Source organism: Leishmania mexicana, chromosome 34, assembly GCF_000234665.1.
Source record: "Leishmania mexicana MHOM/GT/2001/U1103 complete genome, chromosome 34".
Lineage (NCBI taxonomy): Eukaryota > Euglenozoa > Kinetoplastea > Trypanosomatida > Trypanosomatidae > Leishmania > Leishmania mexicana.
The window spans coordinates 1,280,708-1,304,075 of record NC_018338.1 but is presented as its reverse complement, the minus strand read 5'-3'; the positions used below and the strand labels follow the sequence as shown (position 1 = coordinate 1,304,075).

At 59.9% G+C, this 23,368-nt stretch overlaps 6 protein-coding genes across 6 annotated transcripts; all 6 read left to right on the top strand.

The window, feature by feature from the left end:
* Positions 1-253: 253 nt before the first annotated feature.
* On the top strand, positions 254-2,173 carry LMXM_34_3410 (conserved hypothetical protein; the record flags this gene model as incomplete). Its single annotated transcript, XM_003879288.1, has 1 exon — positions 254-2,173. One exon carries the CDS (start codon positions 254-256, stop codon positions 2,171-2,173), a length of 1,920 nt encoding a protein of 639 aa, XP_003879337.1.
* Positions 2,174-3,285: 1,112 nt separating this feature from the next.
* On the top strand, positions 3,286-4,551 carry LMXM_34_3400 (conserved hypothetical protein; the record flags this gene model as incomplete). Its single annotated transcript, XM_003879287.1, has 1 exon — positions 3,286-4,551. The coding sequence occupies one exon, from the start codon at positions 3,286-3,288 to the stop codon at positions 4,549-4,551; it is 1,266 nt and encodes a 421-aa protein (XP_003879336.1).
* Positions 4,552-5,470: 919 nt separating this feature from the next.
* Positions 5,471-6,259, top strand: LMXM_34_3390 (conserved hypothetical protein; the record flags this gene model as incomplete). Its single annotated transcript, XM_003879286.1, has 1 exon — positions 5,471-6,259. One exon carries the CDS (start codon positions 5,471-5,473, stop codon positions 6,257-6,259), a length of 789 nt encoding a protein of 262 aa, XP_003879335.1.
* An 826-nt stretch (positions 6,260-7,085) lies between these two features.
* LMXM_34_3380 (conserved hypothetical protein) lies at positions 7,086-8,729 on the top strand (the record flags this gene model as incomplete). The annotated part of the gene is made up of 1 exon (XM_003879285.1): positions 7,086-8,729. One exon carries the CDS (start codon positions 7,086-7,088, stop codon positions 8,727-8,729), a length of 1,644 nt encoding a protein of 547 aa, XP_003879334.1.
* A 963-nt stretch (positions 8,730-9,692) lies between these two features.
* On the top strand, positions 9,693-12,947 carry LMXM_34_3370 (conserved hypothetical protein; the record flags this gene model as incomplete). The annotated part of the gene is made up of 1 exon (XM_003879284.1): positions 9,693-12,947. The coding sequence occupies one exon, from the start codon at positions 9,693-9,695 to the stop codon at positions 12,945-12,947; it is 3,255 nt and encodes a 1,084-aa protein (XP_003879333.1).
* A 2,732-nt stretch (positions 12,948-15,679) lies between these two features.
* On the top strand, positions 15,680-22,567 carry LMXM_34_3360 (conserved hypothetical protein; the record flags this gene model as incomplete). Its single annotated transcript, XM_003879283.1, has 1 exon — positions 15,680-22,567. The coding sequence occupies one exon, from the start codon at positions 15,680-15,682 to the stop codon at positions 22,565-22,567; it is 6,888 nt and encodes a 2,295-aa protein (XP_003879332.1).
* Between the last annotated feature and the right edge of the window lie 801 nt (positions 22,568-23,368).

The window sequence follows — 23,368 nt, the reverse complement described above, 5'->3', positions numbered from 1 at the left end:
TCTCTTCACCCCTGGTGATGCGCACTGGACCGACAAGGAGACTTTCTCGTTTTTCATCCACCGTCAACTCCGCTCGCTTTCCGCTTTCGGCTTCTCACTTTCACGCCACCAGTGAGCGGAGAGGCACGGCCGTGACTGTGTGATGTGGCAAGCAAGACTGTACACTGGCCGCCTCACCTTGGCGGCTGCAACCACAGCTGGGCGGCGAGAGAGAACCTACCCAAGAGCCGAGGCGCAAGTGGCGCCACACGCCATGGCTCTCTGCTCTTCTGCCATCACAATCCGGCGGATGGTGCACTTTTCAAGCACGCCAACCAGCTTGTGCTCTCGATCCCCCCCCTCACCGCTCGATGCGCTTGTGGATGAGGTGAGCTCCTACATCCCGGCAACATTCACCTCGATTCCGCAAATCTCACGCCAGCTGCCGCCAGAGCTGATGGAGCGCGTGTGTGACCCCATCTGCGGCGGCTTGCGGCCCCTGCTGTCTCGCTACGCGGAGCGCTTTGAAAGCAAAATGATCGGGCAGGTGCACGTGGTGCGCAGCCGCCTCAGGCAGAGAGAATCCGCAGCGCCGTGCCGCCGGGCCAACGCGGGTGCCGCAGCGGGTCACTCGTTCGCTGTTTCATCGTCTCCGTCTGGTAATGCCGCTGCTACAGCCCCAAAGTCGAGCTCAGTGGACGTCCAGGCTATTTTCGCTGAGCTCCGGCAGCTGTTCCCGAGCTACCTCGTGCCAGTCAAGGCCCTCTGGACGACTGTCCCGGAAGCCGAAGAGCAGCAGGTTAGGGCCTGCGTGCTCGATGCTCTTCGATCGCCACAGCACAGAGCATGGCTCATCTTTCACGAGCACCCGGCGCACTGCACCTCTCGCAGTACTTTAGCTGATGAGGCGGAGCTGACTCACGTGCTCGAACACGGGTATGCGCAGCTGCGACTCGACCCTTCGGCAGGCGATGACAGCGCCGCTGTGCCAATGCTGCAGTCACCAAACACGCGGATGGCGGAGCATGCGGTGCAGCCGTACGAGTGGTACCGGGTGGCGCGTGTACTGCCGACCACAGCAACGGAGCTGCTCTTCTCGGGTGAGCTACAGGAGCAGGCAACCCTTCTCCTGCCACCCGGGCGGGATGTCTGGCACGTTTTGTTGAGCGCGCCTGCTCTTTTCGAGGTCCGCTATGTGGCCCCCACGACCGTCAATAGCGGGCAGCAGGCATGCGCGCCGACCCCCTCTGCCGCGGCTTCTTCTTCGGCGCCGGTTTGCGCAGCGTATGACGCCACGCTGCCGCCATCCTTGTGCGCCTCCGTCTACGTGCGCTTTCGGCTCGAGGAGCGCTTCGTCCCACCAGACATGGCGGGCGCGCACGAGGAGAGCATACTACGCGAGCTGGAGACACTCACTGTGGACCGGGCGGCAAGTGCATGCGGCCTCAGTTCGCGCCAGAGACGCCGCAAGCGCAAACTGCAGCGCCAGCTCGCCTACATGCGCAACCCAACCCCGTACTTCGACGACCGGGTCCTAGCACAGCATCTCTTTGACCTTCTCCCGCTGCGTGATGGGGTACATCAGTCGGCGCTCTTAGGATCGTTGCCGCAGCCTGCCGTGCAAGCTTTTCCTCAAAATGTGATGGAGCTGTTACAAGCACGGAATGATTTGTTTCAGCTATCCGATGCGCGGCACGGCATCCTGGTGCAGCGCGCCGATGCCCCCAAGGCCGCTCAGCGCTCCATCGAAAGCGTTACTGGGGAGGAAATACTCCTGCACATCTTCTCCTCCTATTCCCTCCGTAGCGACCCTCGAGAAGGGACGACGATCAGTCGAAGTCTCCCGCGACTGCCGCGGCTTGTGCGTGAGCGACTTTTCGCCATGCAGGATATCATAGCCGAGGTGCTGATTCTATACCCTGACAAGGTGGAGGTACTCGCGGACCGGTCCCCTACCATCGCATCCCTCTCCTTGTCCTCATCACCACACACCAGCGAGGCTGATGAGCGTACCTTGCGTGAGTTGCGAGCCGTCCGCGGTCGCCGCGATTTTTTGGTCCCATTCCGTTTTGTGGGGGAGTGGCAGGCGAAGTTAACAGAGAAGTACACGAAACAGCAAGAGAAGGACGCGGTGAAGAGTATGCGTGCCCGCCAGAGAAGCGAAGGCAGTCACCGCCGACCGGCTCGCTACTGACCAGCGTTCGAGAAATGGGTCGATCGGCGAGAGGCAACTGTGGTGTCCGCTTGCCACGTAGGGACGGTGCGTTTGCTGCAGAGTGCTATGGATCTGTGGCTGCCGTTTTCTTTGCCCTGTTCCTCTGTGTGTGCTTCTGCCCTTGTGTGTTATCGATTGATGCTCCTCATCTGGTGTGCCGAGTTTTGGGTATTCCTGCAGCTGCCGTGCGCGAGCGCACGCGTGAGTGTGCACGGAGGAGATCCCACGAACGCCATCGTTTTGCCACACACAAACACAGAGGAAACAGGATATCGGACTGCCGCACCCTTGCCGTACAGCTACTCCATTCATGTGGAGAATCAACTAAACGGTAGTCATGAAAGCTCGATTTGACGTATCGATACTCGACTGTCTTATCTCATTTGACATGACGCGCATCAAGGGAGTTGGAGGCTGAGACCGGCTTCTTTTCGGCTCCCCTGAGCAGCATTGCTTGTGGCGTCTTGACGACACATCTGTCTGACCGCCACGTATGTGTCTCTTGGTGTATGCGTATGTTTGCTCTACCTGCGGGTCTTTTCTCCGTCTCGCTTTTGGTAGTCTCTGTGATCGCGCTCTTCGTCTGCTCACGCCCCGCGCTCTACTTGTCTCTCTTTCTGGCGGCGTGTCTCTGCTCTTCGCCATCCATGTCCTCCTTCGCTTCGCGTCACGTCTGACCTGACCTGCTCTCGTTCCCGCCTGTAATCAGGTACGCTCGGGTATTGTCGACGGCACAGCGGGGCTATCGCAGACGTCACAGAGTCGCGCACGCAGCACGCCCATACGGACACACACACAACCTTACATCGTCTTTATCAATCTCGCGCACCACCTGCCGCTGAACAGCTGCGACTCTCTAGAAAAGTGCTCTTCGCCGGCACAACGGCAGCGTTTTTTCTCGTGCCTCTCTCTTGGTTTTTCTTTGACAGAACGCTACGACGGGAGCTCGACGCACATCTCAACTTCACCTCGTCGGCGACGAAGTCTGCGGACACCAAAACAGTGCTGCTGCTCGGCTCCCCCTTAAAAGAAAACGAAGAACTCGCTTGACTTGGGTCTCTTTACTCCACGCAAACTCGAGAGGAAGGGGAATGCCTGCCACCCCTGCTGCCGTGGTCCAGCGCCCGTCCATCTGGACGCTCTTCAAGCAACAGCGCCTGCCGGCGTGGCAACCCATCTTGACACCGCAGCACTCGGCCCTCTGCCTCATTGCGGTAGCAGTTGTGTGCTTGCCACTGAGCCTGTCACTCTTTCACGCGAACGAGTCCGCGGTGGATATTACGGTGCGCTACGACCATCAGCAGCAGTGCTCATTTGGGTACAACAGCACCGGTGCCTTTCGGTATGAGGCGTCGCCGGGGAACGTGTGGCAGACGGGATGCGTCACGGATGTTCCGTTTCGCGTAGACAAGCACCTCAGAGCACCGGTGTACGTCTACTACGGCCTTGACAACTTCTACCAGAACCACCGTCGGTTCTCAAAGTCTGTGAGCGACGCGCAACTGGCCGGGAAGCGCGTCTCCGCGGAGGCCATTGCCTCTGCCACGTCGCCTCTCACGTACCCAGGCGAGTTGCGCCACGCCGGTGATCAAGGCATTAACTTCTTGGGCACTTTCCTCCACTACAGTGACTTTGTGTATGTACCGGCTGGACTGATTCCGTGGTCCATGTTCAACGACACATTCACCCTGTACCGCATCACCCAGCACGAGGCCGCCGCGGTGACGGCGCCGTCGCTGCGGCTCATCTGCAACGGCAGCGCCTTTTCGCGCTTCACAAACGAGCCGCTCGACGGTGCCGGCCGCTGCCACAAAAAAGGCATTGCCTGGACGTCGGACGTAGAGTTCAAGTACAAAAAACCGTACTTTCCACCTCCTTCGTCGCCTCGACCCGTATGGAGCGCTCCAAAATGGGCGTACGAGGCTGCGGACGGTGATGTGAACCCCAACCCTCCATCCAACATGCCGTCCGACAATACGTATTTCAACGAAGGCTGGTACGCCGATGAGCCTGGTCACCGCATCCCAGTCACGACGGACGAGGACTTGATGGTCTGGGCACGCGTGGCCTCGCTGCCCAAATTCCGGAAGCTGTATCGCGTCATTGACGAGGACCTGGTGCCGGGCACCTATCTGATGCGCATCCAAGAGCATTTCAACGCGGCCAGTTACGGCGGCACAAAGAGCTTCTCAATAGCGACGCTGTCGTGGCTTGGCGGCCGCAACACTTTCATGGCGTGGATGTACTTCACGATCGGCGCCGTCTCTGCCGTCAGCGGTGCTTCTTTTCTGTGCATTCACCGCTGGTACGGTGATCGGGCCCTGCATGCCGTGGCGATGCTGCTGAAGGGTGACTAAGGAATCCTTCTTCAGTTGTATGCGCCGCTCTTCTATCTTCTGTGTTTGCGGGGGGTGAATGATGGTGAGCTCGCGTGACCCAGATGATGAGGATGACGAGATAGAGAGAGCGGGCAACGTTGTTGGTGCGCTCATTTCGATTCTCTGGCGTTGTTCTTGTTTTTTTCGGACCGACGGTCATTTTTTTTTCTTCGCCCGCTTTGAGATCTTTCCAACAGTTCTTCAGGAATCGCCGCCCCTGTCCTCCACTTTCTCTCTCGCCTTTCGTGTGGTCTTGTGGCCCCCTCGTGCGGTCGAGCCGTCGGGGGAGAAGAGATGCCACATTTGCAGAGTCGCAAGGAGGCCACCCCATCGAGAATGGGAGAGACGGCTTTCACGGCGCATGTATGCACGCACTTGCGCTGTGTTTCCGTCGTGGCACAGTCCCGGGGGAGGGGGGAGGACAGGCTGAAAAAGAGAAAAGGGGAGGGCGCGCGCGCTTCACGCCAGTGCCTTACTGCACCCCTGAAGGTGAGCACTTTCGATCTTTGATGCAGCGCGCTAGCGGGTGGTGCTGGGCTGTTTTATCTTTTCTGAGTGGGAAGGCACGTCGGTGTCGCCAGCACAGTCGGCGACTGTTATCGCTCCCTCTCCTTCTTATGTATGCGCATGACAGCTCTCCTTTCGGGACTGCGTGCTGCGCCCCTCACTCGTGTGCAGCCTATCTCTGTCGCCCTCCATTGCTCTTTCTCTCTTTGCTCTCCTTGTGCCGTTGGCGCGACGCGCGTTTTTTGCCCGTCTTCCTCTTAATCTTCACCTGCTCACTCGTGTCTAGACGGAGGAAGCCCGAACCAAGACGGACTCCACATCTTCTACGCACCTTCTATGCACCTTCTACAGTCTACCCCGCCCTCTCTCCTCCTTTGGTTTCCTTATAATCATGGCACTGGACTTCGATGTGGACGATACGCCAACCTTTCCTGAACTCGTGCGGGATGCTCGCCTCGATGTCATGAAGGGTCGCGCGATGAAGGCGTGTTGGTCAGAGTTGGCTGATCAGCATACATTCTTCAGTGACATCGCCAAAGAGGGCCGCACTCGTGGCGAAACCCTCGGTACTGTGCTGGTTACTGTCCAAGGGATCTGTCAAGCTCTGCAGCGTGTCGAACTCTCCAACTCCGAGGTTGGGGCACCCTCGCCAGCTTGCACCGCCCCCTTTTCTCCGCCGGCACAAGGAGCAGTCGGGGATACGTGGCCTGGTAGCCGGCTTGAGGAGGCGCAGACGCTCGCGCAGGTTGCCCGTGCATACGTCTGTCTGTACTGCTCTACACCAATCCCGACGTGTGCGCAATGGGTGAGCTCGCTGCAGCCTCTCTTTCCTCAGTCACCGAACGCAGCCAGCACAGCCGTCAACGGCGCAGGTGCATCTCGCTTCGATGATGATGCGGGTGCTGTCCCCGCTACACCCACATCATCTACGTTATGCCGCTACTTGACAAAGCTGCGTCAGACAGTGGATGACGTCGCGCAGGAGTTGCCTGGCGGCGAGGTGGATGGGACGGATGGTGGCTTTGCCGAGGAGAAGCTGAAGGAGCTGGTGGTATGCTGCATGACGGTCGGACGACGGGTGGCACGGCCGACCATGCTCCCCCCTTTAGACGCGCTCGTGGTGCGCGAGATGGTGAAGGTGCTTCAGGACTTTGTGGGGAGCTCGACGCTAGAGTGGTGAAGTTCCGCATGACAGAGCTCGCACAAGAGGATGGAGCGCCGTGTGGTGCTACGGCCAGGGAGCAAAGTGGACCACTTTCAAGCGGCTGCCCGTTCCCCTCCCCCCTCTCCCTCCTTTGCCTCTTTTCTTTCTCTCTGCCTTCATCGTTGGCAGCGTAAAAAACATGTCCGTCAGGCTCCTCGGCTGATAACTTTGACTCGAGTAAAATCGCTGAAAAAAAATAAAGAACGAACTAGGCAGAGGAAAGGGACTGTCGGCAGACCGCGCATATGCGTGCCATAAGGATGGAAGGCCACTCCTTTTCCCCGAGAGTGGACGTGGTGACGCACTTTAGAGCCCTTCTCGCTCGGTCAACTCTCCCGCTCCCGCTTCCGCCACGGGCCCATGAGCCGCTCTTGTGCCGAGCCCCACTCTCTCGGTAGGTACGCGCTGCATGAACCTTTTCTTTCAAGCTCTTTATGCTGTCGGTATCTGCATCTCGTTCTTAGGCTGCCGCATGCGACTTATCACGCATCTATTCCCCTCCCCCCTCCCCCCACTACTGTACACCCCTTGAACAGGGAAGAGGCAACCGTCCCTCCCTCCTTGTTGGTCTTCGGACATCGACACTCTGAGGTTTGACGCTGGAGTTGCGAACGAGGCTGCGGTTGCTCCTGGTGGACGCGTAGAAGTTCTGAATTGTTTCCTTTTTTACTACTAATAGACTTCCCAGCTGAGCAAGTCTCTAGCGACAATCGCTGCGGGTGGTGTGAGGTGTGCGTATTTCCATTACGACGGCCCCGGAGGGTCCATCTACTCGTCACACACGAGAAGCAAGCGACACACAATGGGCAGCGGGTATCTGAAGCGGAAGCGGGAGCGCCAGGAGCTGCTGAACGACTTCTACTCTGCTCTGTCGTCCTCGTCCTTCAACACCGCCGGTGACCAATTTAGCAAGCTGGTGACGCGCACCGTTTATCACTACCCCTCGTCCCTCCCGTTCCCCGTGCTGCTCGATGACGACTTCCCCGCCGAGCAGTACCGATCCCGCAATAAGGACATTAAGAGCGCCATCCACTGGGGACAGCGTAAACTTCTTCTCTCCGAGATTCAACTCCTCTCCATGTACTGCCGGCCAGAGATCTCGTATCACATTGTGTATGCTGGCGCCGCTCCTGGGACCCATCTGGCGTTTCTGGACGAGATGTTCTCGTGCCGGCACACGTGGGAACTGATCGACCCCGGCCAGTTTGACCGCGCGGTGCTGGAGCCGCGCGCGAACTTCAGGTTGCGCAACGAGTTCTTCACCAACGCGACAGCGTACGGCATCAACGCGCGTCGCCTCACTGAAGTCTTCCCAGCACTTGGTTTTGTGTACCAGAGCGTGGCCGTGGACAGTGTGCAGGCTGACAAGAAGGCGATCCACGAGCAGCTTCAGGGCATCGTTGGCACGCTGGACGTGGCCCGTGGTACCGAGGATATCCCTGCCATGTACGAAGCGCCGCTGTCGCTTCCTAAAGGGTTGGAGGTGTTGGCGCAGGTTGCGCTGGAGCGCAATAAGCCTCTGCTCTTCATCTCGGACATCCGCTCAGGCAGTGTGGCGCTGCCGAACTTCGAGGACCACGTGGCGGAGAACATGCGCGCGCAGGAGTGCTGGACAAACATCTTGCACGGCGAACACAGCATGCTCAAGTTCCGCCTGCCCTACACCAGCAAATCGACTGAGTTCGGCGGCCAGGGCGTCGTGCGTGAAACTCGCCTGATTCGCGAGGACGGCACTGTCCCTTATCTACGTGGTGACATGCTGCTTCCCATCTGGACGCGGCCAACAAGCACGGAGGGTCGGCTCGTGGTGCCACAAGGCGCCTTCCAGAAGGACTACAACGTTGCCCACGTGGAGGACCAATTCTTCTTCTTCAACTCTAGGGTTCGGGAGCAGGTACACTTCAATCACCTGGTCGTCCACGACGACGAGCTCGATCATCACTACGACGCTGCGGCCGAGGTGCACTGCCTCCTGACCTACTTGCGCTTTATACGGCCAGAGCTGAAGACTGCGAAAACGGGGGAGCTGCGAAAGGAGGTTCTGCGCGTGGCGCACTCCATCACGGAGCACCTTGGCATTACCTTTGAAGATGCCATCCGTCGTCGCGACGCACTCATGATCAACTACGCCAAGAAGAGTCAGAACAAGGCGGTTGAGGGCCACAAAGACGACGCTTACGACGACGAGGAAGCGGAGGAGCAGGAGGCGAAGAGTGCTGCATCCAAGGTGCGCGCAAGCTCGAACGAGAGCGCCGCTGCGACGGACGGCGCCGCTGCTGGCACAACAGCACCGGTGCTGCCGTCGGAGTGGGAGCAGACGACGCGACTCATGGTGCGTCTGTCGAACTACGACCGCAACCGGCCGGTGTGGAGCCGGAACGTGAGAGAGGAGGAGCACAGCAAGACCAGCAGTTTTTGGGTGACTACGAAGATGCCACAGGCGTGAAAGGGCAGATGATAACGACATCGTAGAAGCCTTCGCGAAGCTGTTGGCCATCTTCGCTCTTCGCCGCTCTACGCGCGTATTGTCGTCATGGGCTTTTTCTTCATTGCTGCTCACGAATGGTGCGGCCGCAAGCGGCACTCTCGCACCCCCGCCTGTGCGAGTGGTCCACGACTCTTCTCGCCCCTCAGCCTGCTTTGACAGTGCATGCATGCGTCTTCAGATCTCTATCTTCGCGGCTGTTTTGGCTCGCCGGTCCTGGGTAGTTTCGCGCTTTCCAAGCTGTTGTGCTGCGTGACTGGATAAGAAGAAATGCACGCGGACGGCGACGCTTGTGTGGAAAGAGAGCACAGGTCTGCGGCAAGTGGCCCAGCGAGAATGTGCGCAACGCGTGTCTGTGCACGCACACAAGGGGCCACTAAGACACGATGCACCAACGACTGCCCCCCTCCCCCTCTTTCCCCTCCCCCACCGCCTCAAACACACGGAGACCAAATAGCTGACGCAAGCGCGCGGGTGAAGATGGAGTTAGAGAGGGCGATGGTGCCCTCTTGGCCTCTGCTGCCTTTGCCCCTTTGCGTGTGAGTGTGTGTTTGTGTAAGCGCCTGCGCACGTACGTGCGCTCCTCGTCTACGCCGCTCTCCGTCGACGTCGTTCTCTTTCTCCTTGAACGTCGGCTGTGCTTCCTGTTCTTGACTGCCGGCGCTGTCGGGTCGTACCTTTGCGTTTGTTTTGTGCCTTCGCCCCTCTTTTCCGCTCTACTCTCTTCCTCCCCTCTTCTCCATGACGCCACGTGCCCCGACCCCTCTACAACGGCGGCGCCACAACCCCACGACGCGCGAAGAAAATAACATACAGTAAGGAAAGCGAAAAGTACGAAGCAAAGGACGTTGGCTCTTGCTTGCCTCCTCCCCTCTCCTCCCCTTCTCTCCCTCCTCAAATTCTTCTGTCCCTCACAGCACGGTGATGCCAGTTGCTCCTCGCCAAGGCCGCAAAGGGGGGAAAATATCCTCCTCGCCGGCGATCGCCGCGTCGGACTCGCCGTCGATGGTGTCGCCTGGCTCGCTGCCGTCTGGCAGCGCTGGCGCCGCCCTCCCCACAGATCCCAACACGACGCTGCAGTTCAACATCGAGGCTCTCATGAGTAAGAAGCGTCGCAGCCCCACCAAGGCAAAGGCTGCGGCGCGCGCGAACGAGTCCAGCGCATCCGCCTCCTCGGGGACGGAGGCGGCCAAGGCAGCCATCGGCACAGGGGGCGCCTCCACCACCGCTGCGGCGGGGTCCGCCGGGGCGTCTGCCACGGCCGGTCCCGCGGAGACGATCGCGAACCTCTCGCTTCTGACCCCGCCCGGCGGGGACTCAAACGTCTTCAAGTTCGACCTCGACGCCATCCAGCAAGTTGGCCAGGGCGTTGTGTTCGGCGGCAATAAGACGATGCGGACGGATTCGCACAAGCCCGAGTCGGACCCAGCAGTGGTGTCTGCAAAGCTGAAACAGCTGATCGCCTCCCAGGACGCATACTTCCACGGTAGCAACACCGCGGCCGCTGACGTCGAGAGCGACGAAGTGCTGGGATTAAAGGAGGTAGCCTCACACCAAGTAGTGCTGCTGCAGCGACCCTACGCGGCTCTGCGTCTCGCTCTCGCGCTTAGCCGAAAGAGCAAAGAGCGCGTGCTGGTGGTGGTACCGCATTACTCGGACGCCTCCGATATCGCGGCGGCGCTGCGGGCGCTGAGTCCCTCTCACGGCCCCGTCGGCGAGCTGAGCGGGCAGTCGTTTGTCGGCGAGGCGGGCACATCATTGTGGGTGACGGATGTGGATACAGCGCTTGTGTACCTGACGTCGCAGCGCGGCATGGGGCCTTTCACGCATCTCGTGCTGCCCAACCTGACCCGCATGAGTCCACTGGTCTCCTACTTCTTGTGGGGGCTGCGGGAACGCGTGTACCGGCAAAGTGCCATTCTGGACACAGCCGCCCCGCCGCTGCACGTCATTGTAAGCGTCAGCGGTGCCATGACGGAGCGGATGCAGCAGTTCTTCTCGAAGCAGACGGTGGCGACGCCAAACGCCGCGCCGGTGCAGTCTCTCGTCGAGTTCTCGTACGATGAGGCGAACGCACTGGCAGAGATGGATGTATTGGATGTCACAATCGATGAGTCTGGCAAGTACCCTGGTCCGCACCGCAAGATCATTGACCACTCCGTGCAAATGGCGGCGACGCTGGTGAGCCGTATTTTGTCCTGCTCCGCCGCGTGCCCACAGGCTATTTACATCCTCACTGGTGACTCACGCGAGATGATCGACGCGCTACATAAGGAGCGCCTGCTCGACACAACGGTGTACGCCGGGCGCTTCCCCTCCAAGGAGGACGCCGGCGCCACACCGTCGAAGCATCGTGTGTGCGTGCTGCACTCGGTTGTCTCCTTCACGAACTACAACAACGAAGATGCGACTTTTGTGCTGGACATGGCAACGACTCGACGCCTCGCCGTGCAGAACAAGTCGGAGGGCTTCATGGCTTCGAGCGCGTCGGAGTGGGCGTCGAAGATGGACGTTGAGGAGCGCCGGCAGCTACCTGGCACCAAGTACCCTGGCTGCTACATCGCCCTGTATCCCCCGGCGGCCGATACCGTGCTGCCCACTACCGAGGCTCCCCAGCCGACGGTATACGAGGTGGAGGACGCGTTGCTGCAGTGCTCACGAGCGCAGCTGCCGATCCAGCGTGCGAACCAGGAGATGGTGTGCCCGGTGGAGGCGGAGAGCATTGAGCAGGTGCAGCACAGCCTCTCGGAGAAGTGCCTCATTGCGAACCTGTCCGATTTCAGCCTCACCTTCACAGGCGAGATAGCGTCGCGACTGCCCCTCGAGGTGGACTTGGCTCATTTCGTCATGAACTGCTGCACACTTGGCCACGGCGAGGTCGGCGTCATCGTGGCCGGCGTCTGCGCTCTGCCATACCGATTCCCGACCGGCGAGTCAGCAGAGGGGTTCGCCTCGTGGAAGAAGTGTGTTATCGAGACACGTCAAGAGTACGCTGGTGACATCGCGAATCAGAGCGATCTCCTGGCCGACGTGCTCGTGTTCCTGGAGTGGTGGCGACTCAAGGCGAACGGAGCCTCGACAGCGGACTTTGTGGCGAAGTTGCAGCTAAAGGAGGACCGTCTTGAGCACGTGCGCGGCCTCATCACCTACCTGCGTGTCCAGATCTCTGACTACGCTTTTGTCGACGACCTCGAGGACGAGGCAACGCTGTCGGCGGTGATGCAGAGCATCCAGTCAAACGCGTCCATCTTTACATTCTTCGAGGCTGTCGCCCTTGCTCGCCGGCTCTTCTTTGTACGCGACGCCGGCTCCATCAACGTCAAGGATCGGGCTGGCGCCTTGGTCTTTGTGCGGACGTCGAAGAAGGTTGTGCCCAACACAGCCAGCCCGAGCAGCGTGGTGTGGGAGTCCGGCGCCGCCTTGGTCGCCGTGGACTTGCGTAATCTCGTTAGCAACATCACCTGCGCTCGCGTTTCGGCGGTGAACAACACGTACCTGTTTGCGGCGCTGCTGCTGTTGTACCCGCAGGTGGAGTACTCCGCCCCAGTCGAGGTGCCCTCCAAGGGTGGCCGCGTCGTGTACTTTGGCATCACGTGCAACCGCCAGATGAAGCGCTTCCGCGTCAGCATCGGTGAGGCTGCGCAGATTCTTGACTTTCGCGAGAAGTGGAACCATGCGATACGGTACCTGCAGGTCCTCCGCACAGCAAAGAAGCCGCTGTCGCGGCACAAGTTCAACTTTATGCTCAAGGAAGAGGACCGCCACTTCGATTTGGAGGAGCTGCGTGCGGAGGTGCAGCGGGAGCTGCAGAACCTCGTGACCGAGATCGAGGTGGCGGAGCACCAGGCAAGCTTCACTACTCATGGGGTGCACTGCCTTGCGCCAAAGCAGGTTGCAGGGGTTGTGGACGGCGTCGATGCATCCGACGTGGATGTGAGCAGAAAGTTCCACGACGGCGACCTCTGGACAAGTTCCTTTGTCTCCAAGACGGACACGCCTGCAACCATGGCGGCAGCCACGAGCATCACCGCCAACCATGCGCCCACTACAGCACAATCACCGGCTCTTACGTTCCCGATGAATGCGGTCAGCATCGATGATGACGAGGACGACGAGGTTGAGGTGATGGGGGAGCTGTATTTCCGCATGAACGGCCCCATCATTGACGATGACGAGTAGAGGCGATGTAGATGGCGGAAAGAGATGGAGCAAAGGACGGAAGGAGGTGGCGCGCGAGAGAAGACTCGCGCAGCCCTCAATGACGGCGACAGAGGAAGATGCGGAGGCACGAGTGAAAATAAAAAGAACCGCAAGGTTCTGAACACACACACACACACACACACACACACACACACACACACACACACACACACACACAAGGGTAATACGATGGGTACAAAAGGAGCGATGCCGTTCTGTGTCTCTGTGTGTTGGAGGGCCGACTTCTACTAGGTGATGGGAGAACGGTGGTGGCTGCAGGTTTCGAGCAATAGAAAGAGACACATCATGCGCCTCTGCGCATGTGCGTATGTGTGTACGTGTATGTGGCTGCGTGTGAATAACACTCTCTTCTGTTCTTTTTTTGTTTTCGGACTGCCTGACCTCATTCATTTTGCGCATCATGGCGGTGCCGCGCCGCGCCGCTCTCACCTGCCCGCCTTCCGCTTTCCTTTGTGTCTTTTCGCTGTGGAATAATCCATCGCAAATTCTTTGTCACTCTCTCTCTGCTGCCATTCGTGTATGGTGGAGATGGTCGAGTGGGTGTATGCGGGGATGCGCCTTGGAAGCAGGTACCACGGTGGTTCGCCAGAGGACGGATGCTCTTGACACGTCGTGTGAGCACGCGCTCCGATGATGCATGAGGTGGTGTTGGACGGATTCATGTGTCAATCTTCTCGTCCCTCCCTCGCTCCTCTACCTCCTCTCTCTCGTTATCCTAACCTTCCCTTCCTGTTTGTCGAACTGCCCGTATCCTGCACTCTCTCCCTTCTTGTGTTTGAGCGGGCGGTGATGTTGCGTACACAGTGCGGGGCAAAGAGAAAAAAGGAGAGAAGAGGTGAACCACCAAAACGGTCGCATGGACGCAGCCCCCCCCCTCCGCCTCCTCTTCCGCTGCCTCCCCCCAGAAAAAAATGGTGTTGCGTTCTCTCTCTCGCTGGTTAAAGCGGGCTTTTCCCACGTTTCGTTTTTGTTACCTGAAAACACTCGTGCGCGCGTCTGTGCGTGCCTTTGTCCGTGCGTGTGGTGTGGTGTGTATGTGGACGTTACGGTGATGTGTGCGCTGGCGAACTTGATAAGGCGACGCGCGTAAAAAATGAAGGGGAGTGGAGGAGAGGGGGGAGGGGGGAAGCTTGGAGGGATGAGTGGAGTGTGGTTGTCTTTTGCGTGTGCGTGTTATACGTGGGGCAGCCATTCACGAGAAACGGTACGCTGATCTATGTTAGTTTTGGCGACCTTTGACCCACCTTCAAAAAGCGAACACACCACCCCTCGCCAATGGCAATGATAGGGCACAATCCGTTGTACGTGGGTGGTGATAGTGGTGGTATTCACGTCAACTTGTCACATTTCGGGACCCGAAGGCCGATTGAGCGTGCGAAACGAAGTGGGGGGGGTGAGGAGGGTAGGGAGCGAGAGAGGGGTGTGCGGGGAAGGGGGCATCGAGGATGCCATGTGCGTTGCCGCAGGCGAGTGGACACACAACTCTCAGCTTCGGGCGCCAGTCACTTTTCTTTTCCCTCCTCAATATACGCAATACCCGCTCTTGACGATGGATGGCTCTTTTTTTTTCTAGAAAAGTGCGATGAGGGCGGCGCACCCACGCACGTGAACGCGCACGGTGACGTTGAAGGCTGCCATTGCTGGCGATCGCTGCGATTGGACGCCACGCGCTCCACGCTTTCCGACGGCGCACCACGTGTCAGCTCTCCCCGACGAAACCTTCACTGAGGAGAAATGAAAAAAAACCGAACAAAAATCTACAGTTATATCACACCCCTTCAAACAACAAAGAAAAAGATTTACATCGCTGGAGTGCAGTGATCGTAGGACGACAACGCGAGGGCTTGATATCGATCGGAGAACGAGTGTGTCTGACGCTGGCAGAGGGGCCATTCCGCACCCACAACAAGGTCGTCGCGCATGCGAGAGAGTCGCATCAGGCAGCTGCCGACTGCGGCTAATGTGCATGCGTGTGTGTGGGGGGGGGGCAGAGGGGAGCCGGTGATGAGGTGATCGGATGGAAGCGATACTCAGTGTACCGGGAGATGCCAGTGCCTCTCTTGACTGTGTTGGTGACATGAGTCAAATGGTGATACGGGGCTTCTGTCTGTATTCTGCCTTCACACTTGCGTCCACTCTCCTTCTGTTTCTCCGTCCCCGGACATGTCCCCCCCCTCCCCCATACGGACTTGTGTGTGTGTGTGCTTCTCTATCTCATCCTTTGTCCTACCCGGACTATTATTATTGCTGCCGCTGCTGAATGTGACGGACGCAACCGTCCTACTGCAGTGTGCTAGCCGATGCACGCGTTACTTCACTAAGAGCACCGCTCGACGCACGTACATCTTCACACTTCTACGTGTGCACGCCTTCACCGCGGCCCGAACTCGCGAGCAAACATAGCAGCCACTGAGAAAGCAGCAAGCGCGTGCTTGTCTCGTTTCTCTGCACCGAAATTATTCTCACAGGCGAGAGGGTAGCCGCCACTGGGAACATTACAGGGATTTGTGGGCGAACAACAACCCTGAGGCAGGCGTTCAACAGGCTTGAAGGATCGTGCTCCACAACAGAACATCGTAATCGGAAAAGGCGTTGCCGGGTACCTCGGGGCGCTATAAGACCCATTATCCGCCCCGCCATCACAGCACGTCATTTCCGTTACCCTTCCTTTTTTTTGCGCCTCTACGCTCATGGCAGAGAAGACCGCGAATGCGTCGCTCATGCGACGTCGCCAGCGCCGCCCCGGTCTTCAAAGCACGTTCGATGTGCCGGAGGATGTACGGCAGTCCCTGGAGCGGGTGGCGCGAGCCCTCCTCGTGACGGCACCGTCCTCAGCAATGGCCACCACGGTGGTGCGCACGGCGGACGCCGCACTTCAGGAGCTCCTTCAGCGCTCCCTCACCCCAGAACAGCAGTTGCACGCCATCTCGAAAGTGACGGGTGCCATACGTGAGATCCCAAAGTCTTGGCTGGCAGCCACTCTCACTGAGTCGACTGGTGAGCTCTACTCGTGGGGCCGCACCCTAGCACTGGAGGCAGTGGTGCCGCTGCTCCTCGACTGCCGCGTGCGCTATCTGCACCGAGCGCTCATGACTCTGCTGCGAACGCTTCTGCCTGCACCAGACGCCGCCACGGAGGCGACTGTGCGTGAAATGTACGTTGCACGCATCCTGCGCTGCGCCAAAGCTTGGGAGGCAGACGCCGCTAACGCCATGAGACCTGTTGCGGCGCTTGGTGCCCACAGTGACACCCCCGAGGCTGCCGCCGCGGTGTACTTCCCCTGCAACTCGGAGGATCGAGGCACCATTATCCCCGCTGCGCAAAGCATGGGCGACTGCAGCGCTGAACACGATCGGGTGTTGAACTTCTTGAATGCAGTAGATGGACTTACAAGTACGTTGATGCCCATGATGCCTGGCATATTCAAGGACACGTTTCTGGAGGTGCTGCCGCTGCTTGCCGACAGCTTCCAGTGGGTCGTCGTTAACGCGACTAGCCACAGTCGTGTCCAGACTAGCACCACCACCGATGCAAGTGATGGCGCAGGCACGTTGTCACGGCTGCCCAACGAGGCTGCACAAAGTGAAACTTATGCGGATGAGGAGGCCAGCAACGGTCTGGCGGTGGCGGTGCCACCAGTATCGCATAACGCCGACGCTGCTGCTGTGTTTGGCGAGGATCTCGAGCACATTCGCTTCTGTGTCCGCGTAGTTGCGGCGTACATCCACAAGTACATGGACTCGCTTACGCTGGCGATGGCGTCCGGCGCTACCGGCGACAACGTGCGCCGCGATCTGACGCGTCTGCTGCAACCCACCGTCGTCATGCTCTATTCGCCCATCTTCCCAAAGGATGTTCTGAACGCGGTTGGACTACTGGTGGCGTCGATCTTGACGGTGCGCACGTGCGACGCGTGGCTGTTGGCCTTCGTATGCGCCGCGCTACGCAACAGCGTCGCCAAGTGCACAGGTGGTGCTGCCAGGCTTCTCGGCGTGGAGGCGTCCCCCGAGTTGCCGGAGAGCAGGACAACGGGTGCCTTCTCGCTCGCGCACCTTTTTGCGCAGGCCGACGTGGCTCTGCGCATTGTGTCGGCATCGAACCCGCGAGAGGCAGCTCAGGCTGATGGTGGCGCTGGGGCTAAGGCCCTGCACGACGTCTTTTCCCACTTAACACCCAATGGCTGCTTTGCGTTGCTCAAGGGCATTCTGGCCCACACGTCGGCGCCGATTCGCGGAGACTGGATGTCGCTCGGGTTCTTACTGAGGCCTCTACCGTGGACCTCGCTGTCGGCAACTGGGGCGGAAAAAGAGCCGAGCAATGTCTCGCATGGCACTGTCGTAGTCTACGACATCATTTTGCAGGCGGCGCAGCAGTATTGCAACGTCGTGCAGGAGCCGGAGACGCGATTCATGGCTATTCAGACGGTGGACAGCGTCGTGCGCCACGTGAGCTCGGTTCTGACGATCGCCGTCAAGGCGCTTGCGCAGTCTGCGAAGAGCGAGGGTGCCGCCGCTCTCACGAAACTGGCCTCATCCCAGTCTTCGCTAGAGTCTGCGACACCAGAGGTGAAGGAGGCGACTGCGCTTCGTCGCCACCTCTCCTCGCTGTGCACTTCATCGCCAAAGTTGCAGAACGCCCTCTCCTACGCCACGCAGCTCATCATGGCGCTGTGGGATGACGGCACACAGCAGATGTCCGGTGCCCTCTACGGCACGTACGGCGAGATCTTGAAGATATATGCGCTGCTTCGCGGTAGCGCCTCTCCTGCGCCCGGCGAACAGTTCGACCGTAGCGCCGACACCTCCGTGACGCTCGATCAGATCCTCCAAGCCCAAGCAGAGCGCCGCGGAAAGTACCACGCGCTTCTTGGCTTGCTCTCTACGATGCCGCTGGGCGACTTCATCGCGGTGCTGCAGCGGCACTATGGCTGCCCCAACGCCGCAGCAGACGCCGTCTCCGCCTTCTCCCGCTCACTGTTGACTGGGGCGAGCAATCACAAGATTGGCAACGTAGCCGGCGACGTCTTTGCTCAGTTGGCGCGAGGCATTGCGAAGGCACCGCCAGGCTCTGCGATCGCAGGCTGCCGCTGCGACGGCGAAACAGCCGAGCACGTAATGCAGCGTGGCATCATCAAGCCGCTAGCACGCGCGATCACAGAGAAAGGCTACGTTGGCGTCTCGTCCAACGTCAGTGAGGCGGTGAACATATCGCACATAACCGCCCACTTTGTGGCGCCTTTGGTGAAGCAGGACCCAGCGTGTCTGCGCGCCATACTCACCGCCGTCACCGCAAACCTGGACGGCGCCTCCTATGGAGAGACCTCGTTCCCCTGCACCGTGGCAGCACCGGAGTACGAGCGCGTTGAGCAAGGCGTCGTCGAGGCGGTCGCTCGCGCGCGCGGCGTCGGGGTAGACATTACGCCCTATCTCGCTCCCGGCAGCACTATACTGCGGGTACTGGAGGAAGGTAGCCGCAGCCTCAACTACGAGGTGCGCAATACAGCTTTGTGTCTCTGCGTGCTGGGCGTCAAGAAAATTCAAGCCGTGCAGCTGTGGCAGCTGCGCAGGGTGGAGGAGTACATCATCTTTAACATGCACCTCGGCGGAGACAGCGCCGCACGCAAAGGACTTCTAGAGATGGTGAAGAAGTGGGTGCGTCGTCTCATGGAGAGTTACACCAGCAAACCCCAGAATGGGGAATCGACTTCGGCTTCGGCGACGCCTAAGAAGGCGCAGAAGAAGGGTGAGCGGCAGGAGGACGGTGTGGCGGCTGCCCAACGCTCTGGTACATCGTCGCCAGTGACGGTTTCCTCCAGCGGACCGGACTTGCAGCTGGAGCTGGGCACCGCAATGTATCGGGCGGCGGTGATGGATCACTGCAGACGCCTCTCGAGCATCTTCGCCCAGAACATCGGCACGAGTGCCCACGCAGGCGCCGGGCTTTCGGTGGAGCGGCGCGTTGCAGCCATGATGGGGTACTCCATTCTTCTGCAAGGGCTGCGCACACATGTCGCCAAAAAGGAGGCTATGGAATGGACTGTCGCCACAGAACCGGTGAACGGCGGCGCCGCATTGCCGTTGCTGCACATCTGTGTCGTACCATCCCTCCTTGCCACGCTGTCGGATGGCTGGTTGCAAGCGCGTGAGAGTGCCCGAGAGCTGCTGCGCGCCTTCTGCGAGTTGGCCCCAGCGGCGGTGTTCACGGCGACTAGCGGCATTGACGGCGGCAGCGCCGTCTCTGCGTCCGCTTTGGCGGCGCGCGCTCATCAGGATCTGCTCCGTGCGCAGACGTTTCGCAACGCTGAGGGCGCCGTGGGGCGGTTTCTCATCTTTACCACGCTCACCGCGGAGGCACAGGAGGCCACAAGGCAGCGTCCGCTGGAGGAGCTTGAGCACCTCAGCGGCCTGCTGGATCGAGAACGTACGTCTGTGGAAGGCAAGTGCGCCGAGATGAGCGCGATGCGTGGTGCGAAGGCATATGCCTACATTCAGGCAAACCCCCTCCACGGCGTCCTCTCCCTTTGCGCGGAGCTGCTAAGCCTCATGGCGTCGGTCGAGTGCCGAGCCGCCGCGGCTTCCCCGTCGCCGCTGCTGACGGTGGCGTGCACGAATCTCTTGCAGTGCTGCTGCCTTGTCCTGCGCACCTGCAGCTCATTGGTGGGCTCGGAGACAGTGACCGCCGGCGCTACCGCGTCGTCTGTCCCGGACGATGTTGTAGACTGCCGCGGGCATGTCTACGACCGCAGTCGGCCCGAGGCGGAGTCTGTGATGCGAGGAGTGGTGAACAACACCTGGCTCAGCATGCGCGTCGCCGCAGGCTCCATCACGCGCCTCTTGAAGGTACGGCCTGTACACGCCATGCCGTTCGCTGCCGTTCATGCGGCCGCCTACGAGCTCGTGCATGCGCTACTCCTCACGAAGCACAACGGGGTGATGCGGTGTGTCCGTGAGGCGCTCAAAGCCCTCGTGGCCACACTGGTGCGCTCTCGTCAAACGCTGTTCTACCAACTCCCGGCAGAGCTGCTCGACTACTTGATGGGGTCGGAGGGCGTCACTTCTGGACATGTCACCCGCATGCTGCGGCGCAGCCAAGGCCTTCCGCATGCTATCCTTGCAGTGCTCGAGGCGGAAGACACGACGGTGCCGTACTGCCTCTTTCCATCAGCGATGAGGCAACTTCTGCGCGTCGCGCGCGGCGACATCGCCGGTGAACATGCGCTGGGCGGCGCCGAGACCGCGCCTCTTGGTGTTTCTGCCGAGGCGGTGCGGCGTAGCCAGCTCTCAAACGCGCTTAACGTGATGAAGTTCATCTTCGAGGACAAGGTGTTTGCCGACCGCGTTGTGGCGTACATCGAGGAGGCGTTCTCCTTAGCAACAGAAGGCTTCCACGACGTCAGTTGGTACACGCGCAACAGCTCGCTCATGCTCTTTTCCGCCGTCATCCACCGTTTTGTCGGCGAGCACCCGTCGACCGGCGGCTCTGGTGTGAACACCTCACTGCACGACATCGCAAAGCGCATGCCGCGAGGAGTCGCCTACGCGTACGCGGAGCTGACGAGAGGGAGCCGATCGGTCCAGGCAGCGAAGGGCGAGGACGGCGGTGCCACCTCTGCTGTCGAGGTAAGCGTTGCTCTTTTCCCGGTGCTGCAGCTTCTGTCAATGCTCTCGCCAGATCCGCCGCACCTCATCACCAAGGTCAGCCACGGCGAGTTGGACGACGCGGCCCGCATGATAAAGGCTGTAATGCAGTGCGCCGGTTCGCCCAGTTTGATGGTTCGCTCCGCCAGCGCGGTGGCGCTGTGCTGTTTGGTGCCGCTTTCCTCTCTGAGGAGTGCGATTGAGCAGACTCGGCGGGGTTTGTCACTAGAGCCGCTGCAGCACCATCACTCTCTCACGGACTCCGCAGATCACCCGGGCCTGCTCAAACAACGCGAGGGCGCAGCTAGCTGTGGCTTGAACTCGTGCCATGGCGCAGTGCTGCAGCTGCTGCAGTTTCATGCTCAGTACGTCGGGACGCTGCGCCGCCACTACAGACAGAAGCGCAGCAGCTACGCCACACCGACGGTCGCCGAGGCGGTCATTCAGGCGATTAGTGAGACTCTTCTCTCTTGTCAGCAAGCGCTCGTCAGGGCCTGCACTGTGAGCGCAACTGTGGCGGCTTCGCTGTTCGCCTTATTGGCAGATATCGTCTTCTACGGCGCGCGACACAAGCTAAGCGCGGGGCAGCAGCACGCAGTGCGCGGCATGTGTGTTGAGGCTATGAGCGCTTATCTGAAGGCGCGCCATGTCGTCTCGGAGCGTGGCAGCGTGATGGAGAGTGTGAGTGCCATGCTCGTGTTTCTGGCTGCGCAGCGTGAAAGGGCCCCGATTGGGCATTGGACGGGGGTGGAGCAGAGTCAGTTAACTGAATTGCTGCAAGAGGAGGCCGCCGTCCTTCGCATCCGGCGCGGCGAGCACAACCTCATCTCGTGGGCCATGACGCAGCTCCAGCACTACTCGGATGCGAGCGATGCTCTCAACAAGGCGGACGTTGGGGTGATACTGCGCGTGATGTCACGCGATCTGAACTGTGACCTTCCACAGCTGGCGCTGAAGTCATTGACGGAACTGTTTGACGGCGCCGCAAGCCCGTCGTCGCCCATGACGACGACGATCGGGTGCGTTGCATGGGGGCAGCTTGTCTCGCACATGCGTTTTGCTGCCATGACCATGACGCTGACGAACAAGACGGCCGATGGGACCACTGAATCGCCCGATTCATCCGACCTCTCCAGCCTCGGCGCAGGGCAGCAGACTCCTGCTGTCAAACAGTTGCATGCGACGCTTGTCTCTCTCCTTACTCTGTCTGCTGACAGAGACGACTCCGAGACGACCACGCCGCTGCACAACTCGGATGCCTGCAGCGCGGCGCTCGACTTCATCACCACGCATGACATTTATGTCTCTGACGCCCACGCTGTGTCCCCTGCCGTCGCGCACCTCTTGTCCTACTACTGTGAGCCGGAGCAGCCACTGGAGTCTCGCTTGGCAGTGGTCAAAGCACTGCGCACCGCACAGTCCTTTATGCGCTGCAGCGCCACAGCCGCGGCGTCTTCGGCGGCGTCTACATGCCCAGCGAGTGCTGTCACGCTCTTTTTGGTGCTGTTGCGGTTGCTGGTGGATGACACGTCCGAGATTCGTGAAGCAGCAGCGACTATCTGCTCTCGCGGCATGTGGGGCGTACACCAGGCTCCCCGAGACCAAGTTTCCTGTCTCCTTGCGGTCGTGCGCCTCCTGCGTCGGCTGCACGGCGCTGGCCTCTTGTCTGGCGTCGACGTGCTCAGGTTCGTCACGTCCCTCGCAGACGCACGAACGACTGCGTCGGCTGTTGCCGGGGCCGCACCGGCGGAAGAGGTCGATGACGGAGAAGAAGTCGCCGGTAGCGACGACGAGGATGTCTTGTTTCAGAAGGAAGCGGCGAACATGTTTGCCGAGAAGACAGCTCTGTCGCATCTTGCTGCGCACATCTTGGGCAACGCCACCAGTGACGCTACCGTGATGCCGGTCTGCTTCTCCGTGTATGACAGCTTCCTGGTGTAACGGATGCACGCCGCGCCCCCTCCCCCTCCCCTCCACTTTGTCGGACGTGCGTGAAAGCACACCCGGACGGTCCGGTGTGAGGTTGAGGCAGAGCGAAAGAGAGGATGCGGGGAGGGGCCGTAGGCGGTCAGTGATTGGCTTTCTTCTTCCCCTTCCTCTTCCCTCCCCGTTTTCTCCTTCGCGTCGCCTGCACATTCTCTGATGATGGAGCTGTTTCGTTTGGTTTCTTCGTTTTAATGTAAGGAGTGTGCAAGGGGGAGCGGCAAACGAATTCTACTGGCGAAGCCACAAACGAACTCCCCACATATCTCCCGATTCCGCGTAATGTGGCACTGTAAAGCACGCAGCCGCCGTGTATACAGCCACCACCACCACCACCACCACCACCACCACCACCACCCTCTCTCTCATGACCACGTCACTAACAAGAAGACACTCTTAAAAGGCAGCGATAACGAAAAGCCCTTAGCGCAGTGGGGAGGCGCTGCTACGCATTCAAGAAAATACTTTCTGCAGAACCCAGCGATGCTGCCCACGCCACAGGAGAGCGAAGCTGTGCCTTAGCTCGTCGCCAACTTTCGGTTTATCATCTGTTGCCCGTCCGTCCCTCCAGCTGGCCGAGCGCCTTCTTCTGGGAGATATCCTATGGCTCCGGCTGAGCAGTTCACCTCAGCACCGTCTTCATTACTTTTCGGTCTCTCGTGTTTCCCTGCCTCTACCCATCTCACTAATCTATCGGTACAGTAGGTTTGTTGACCTGCACATCCCCATCGTGCGGACAGGCACACACACCCACACCCA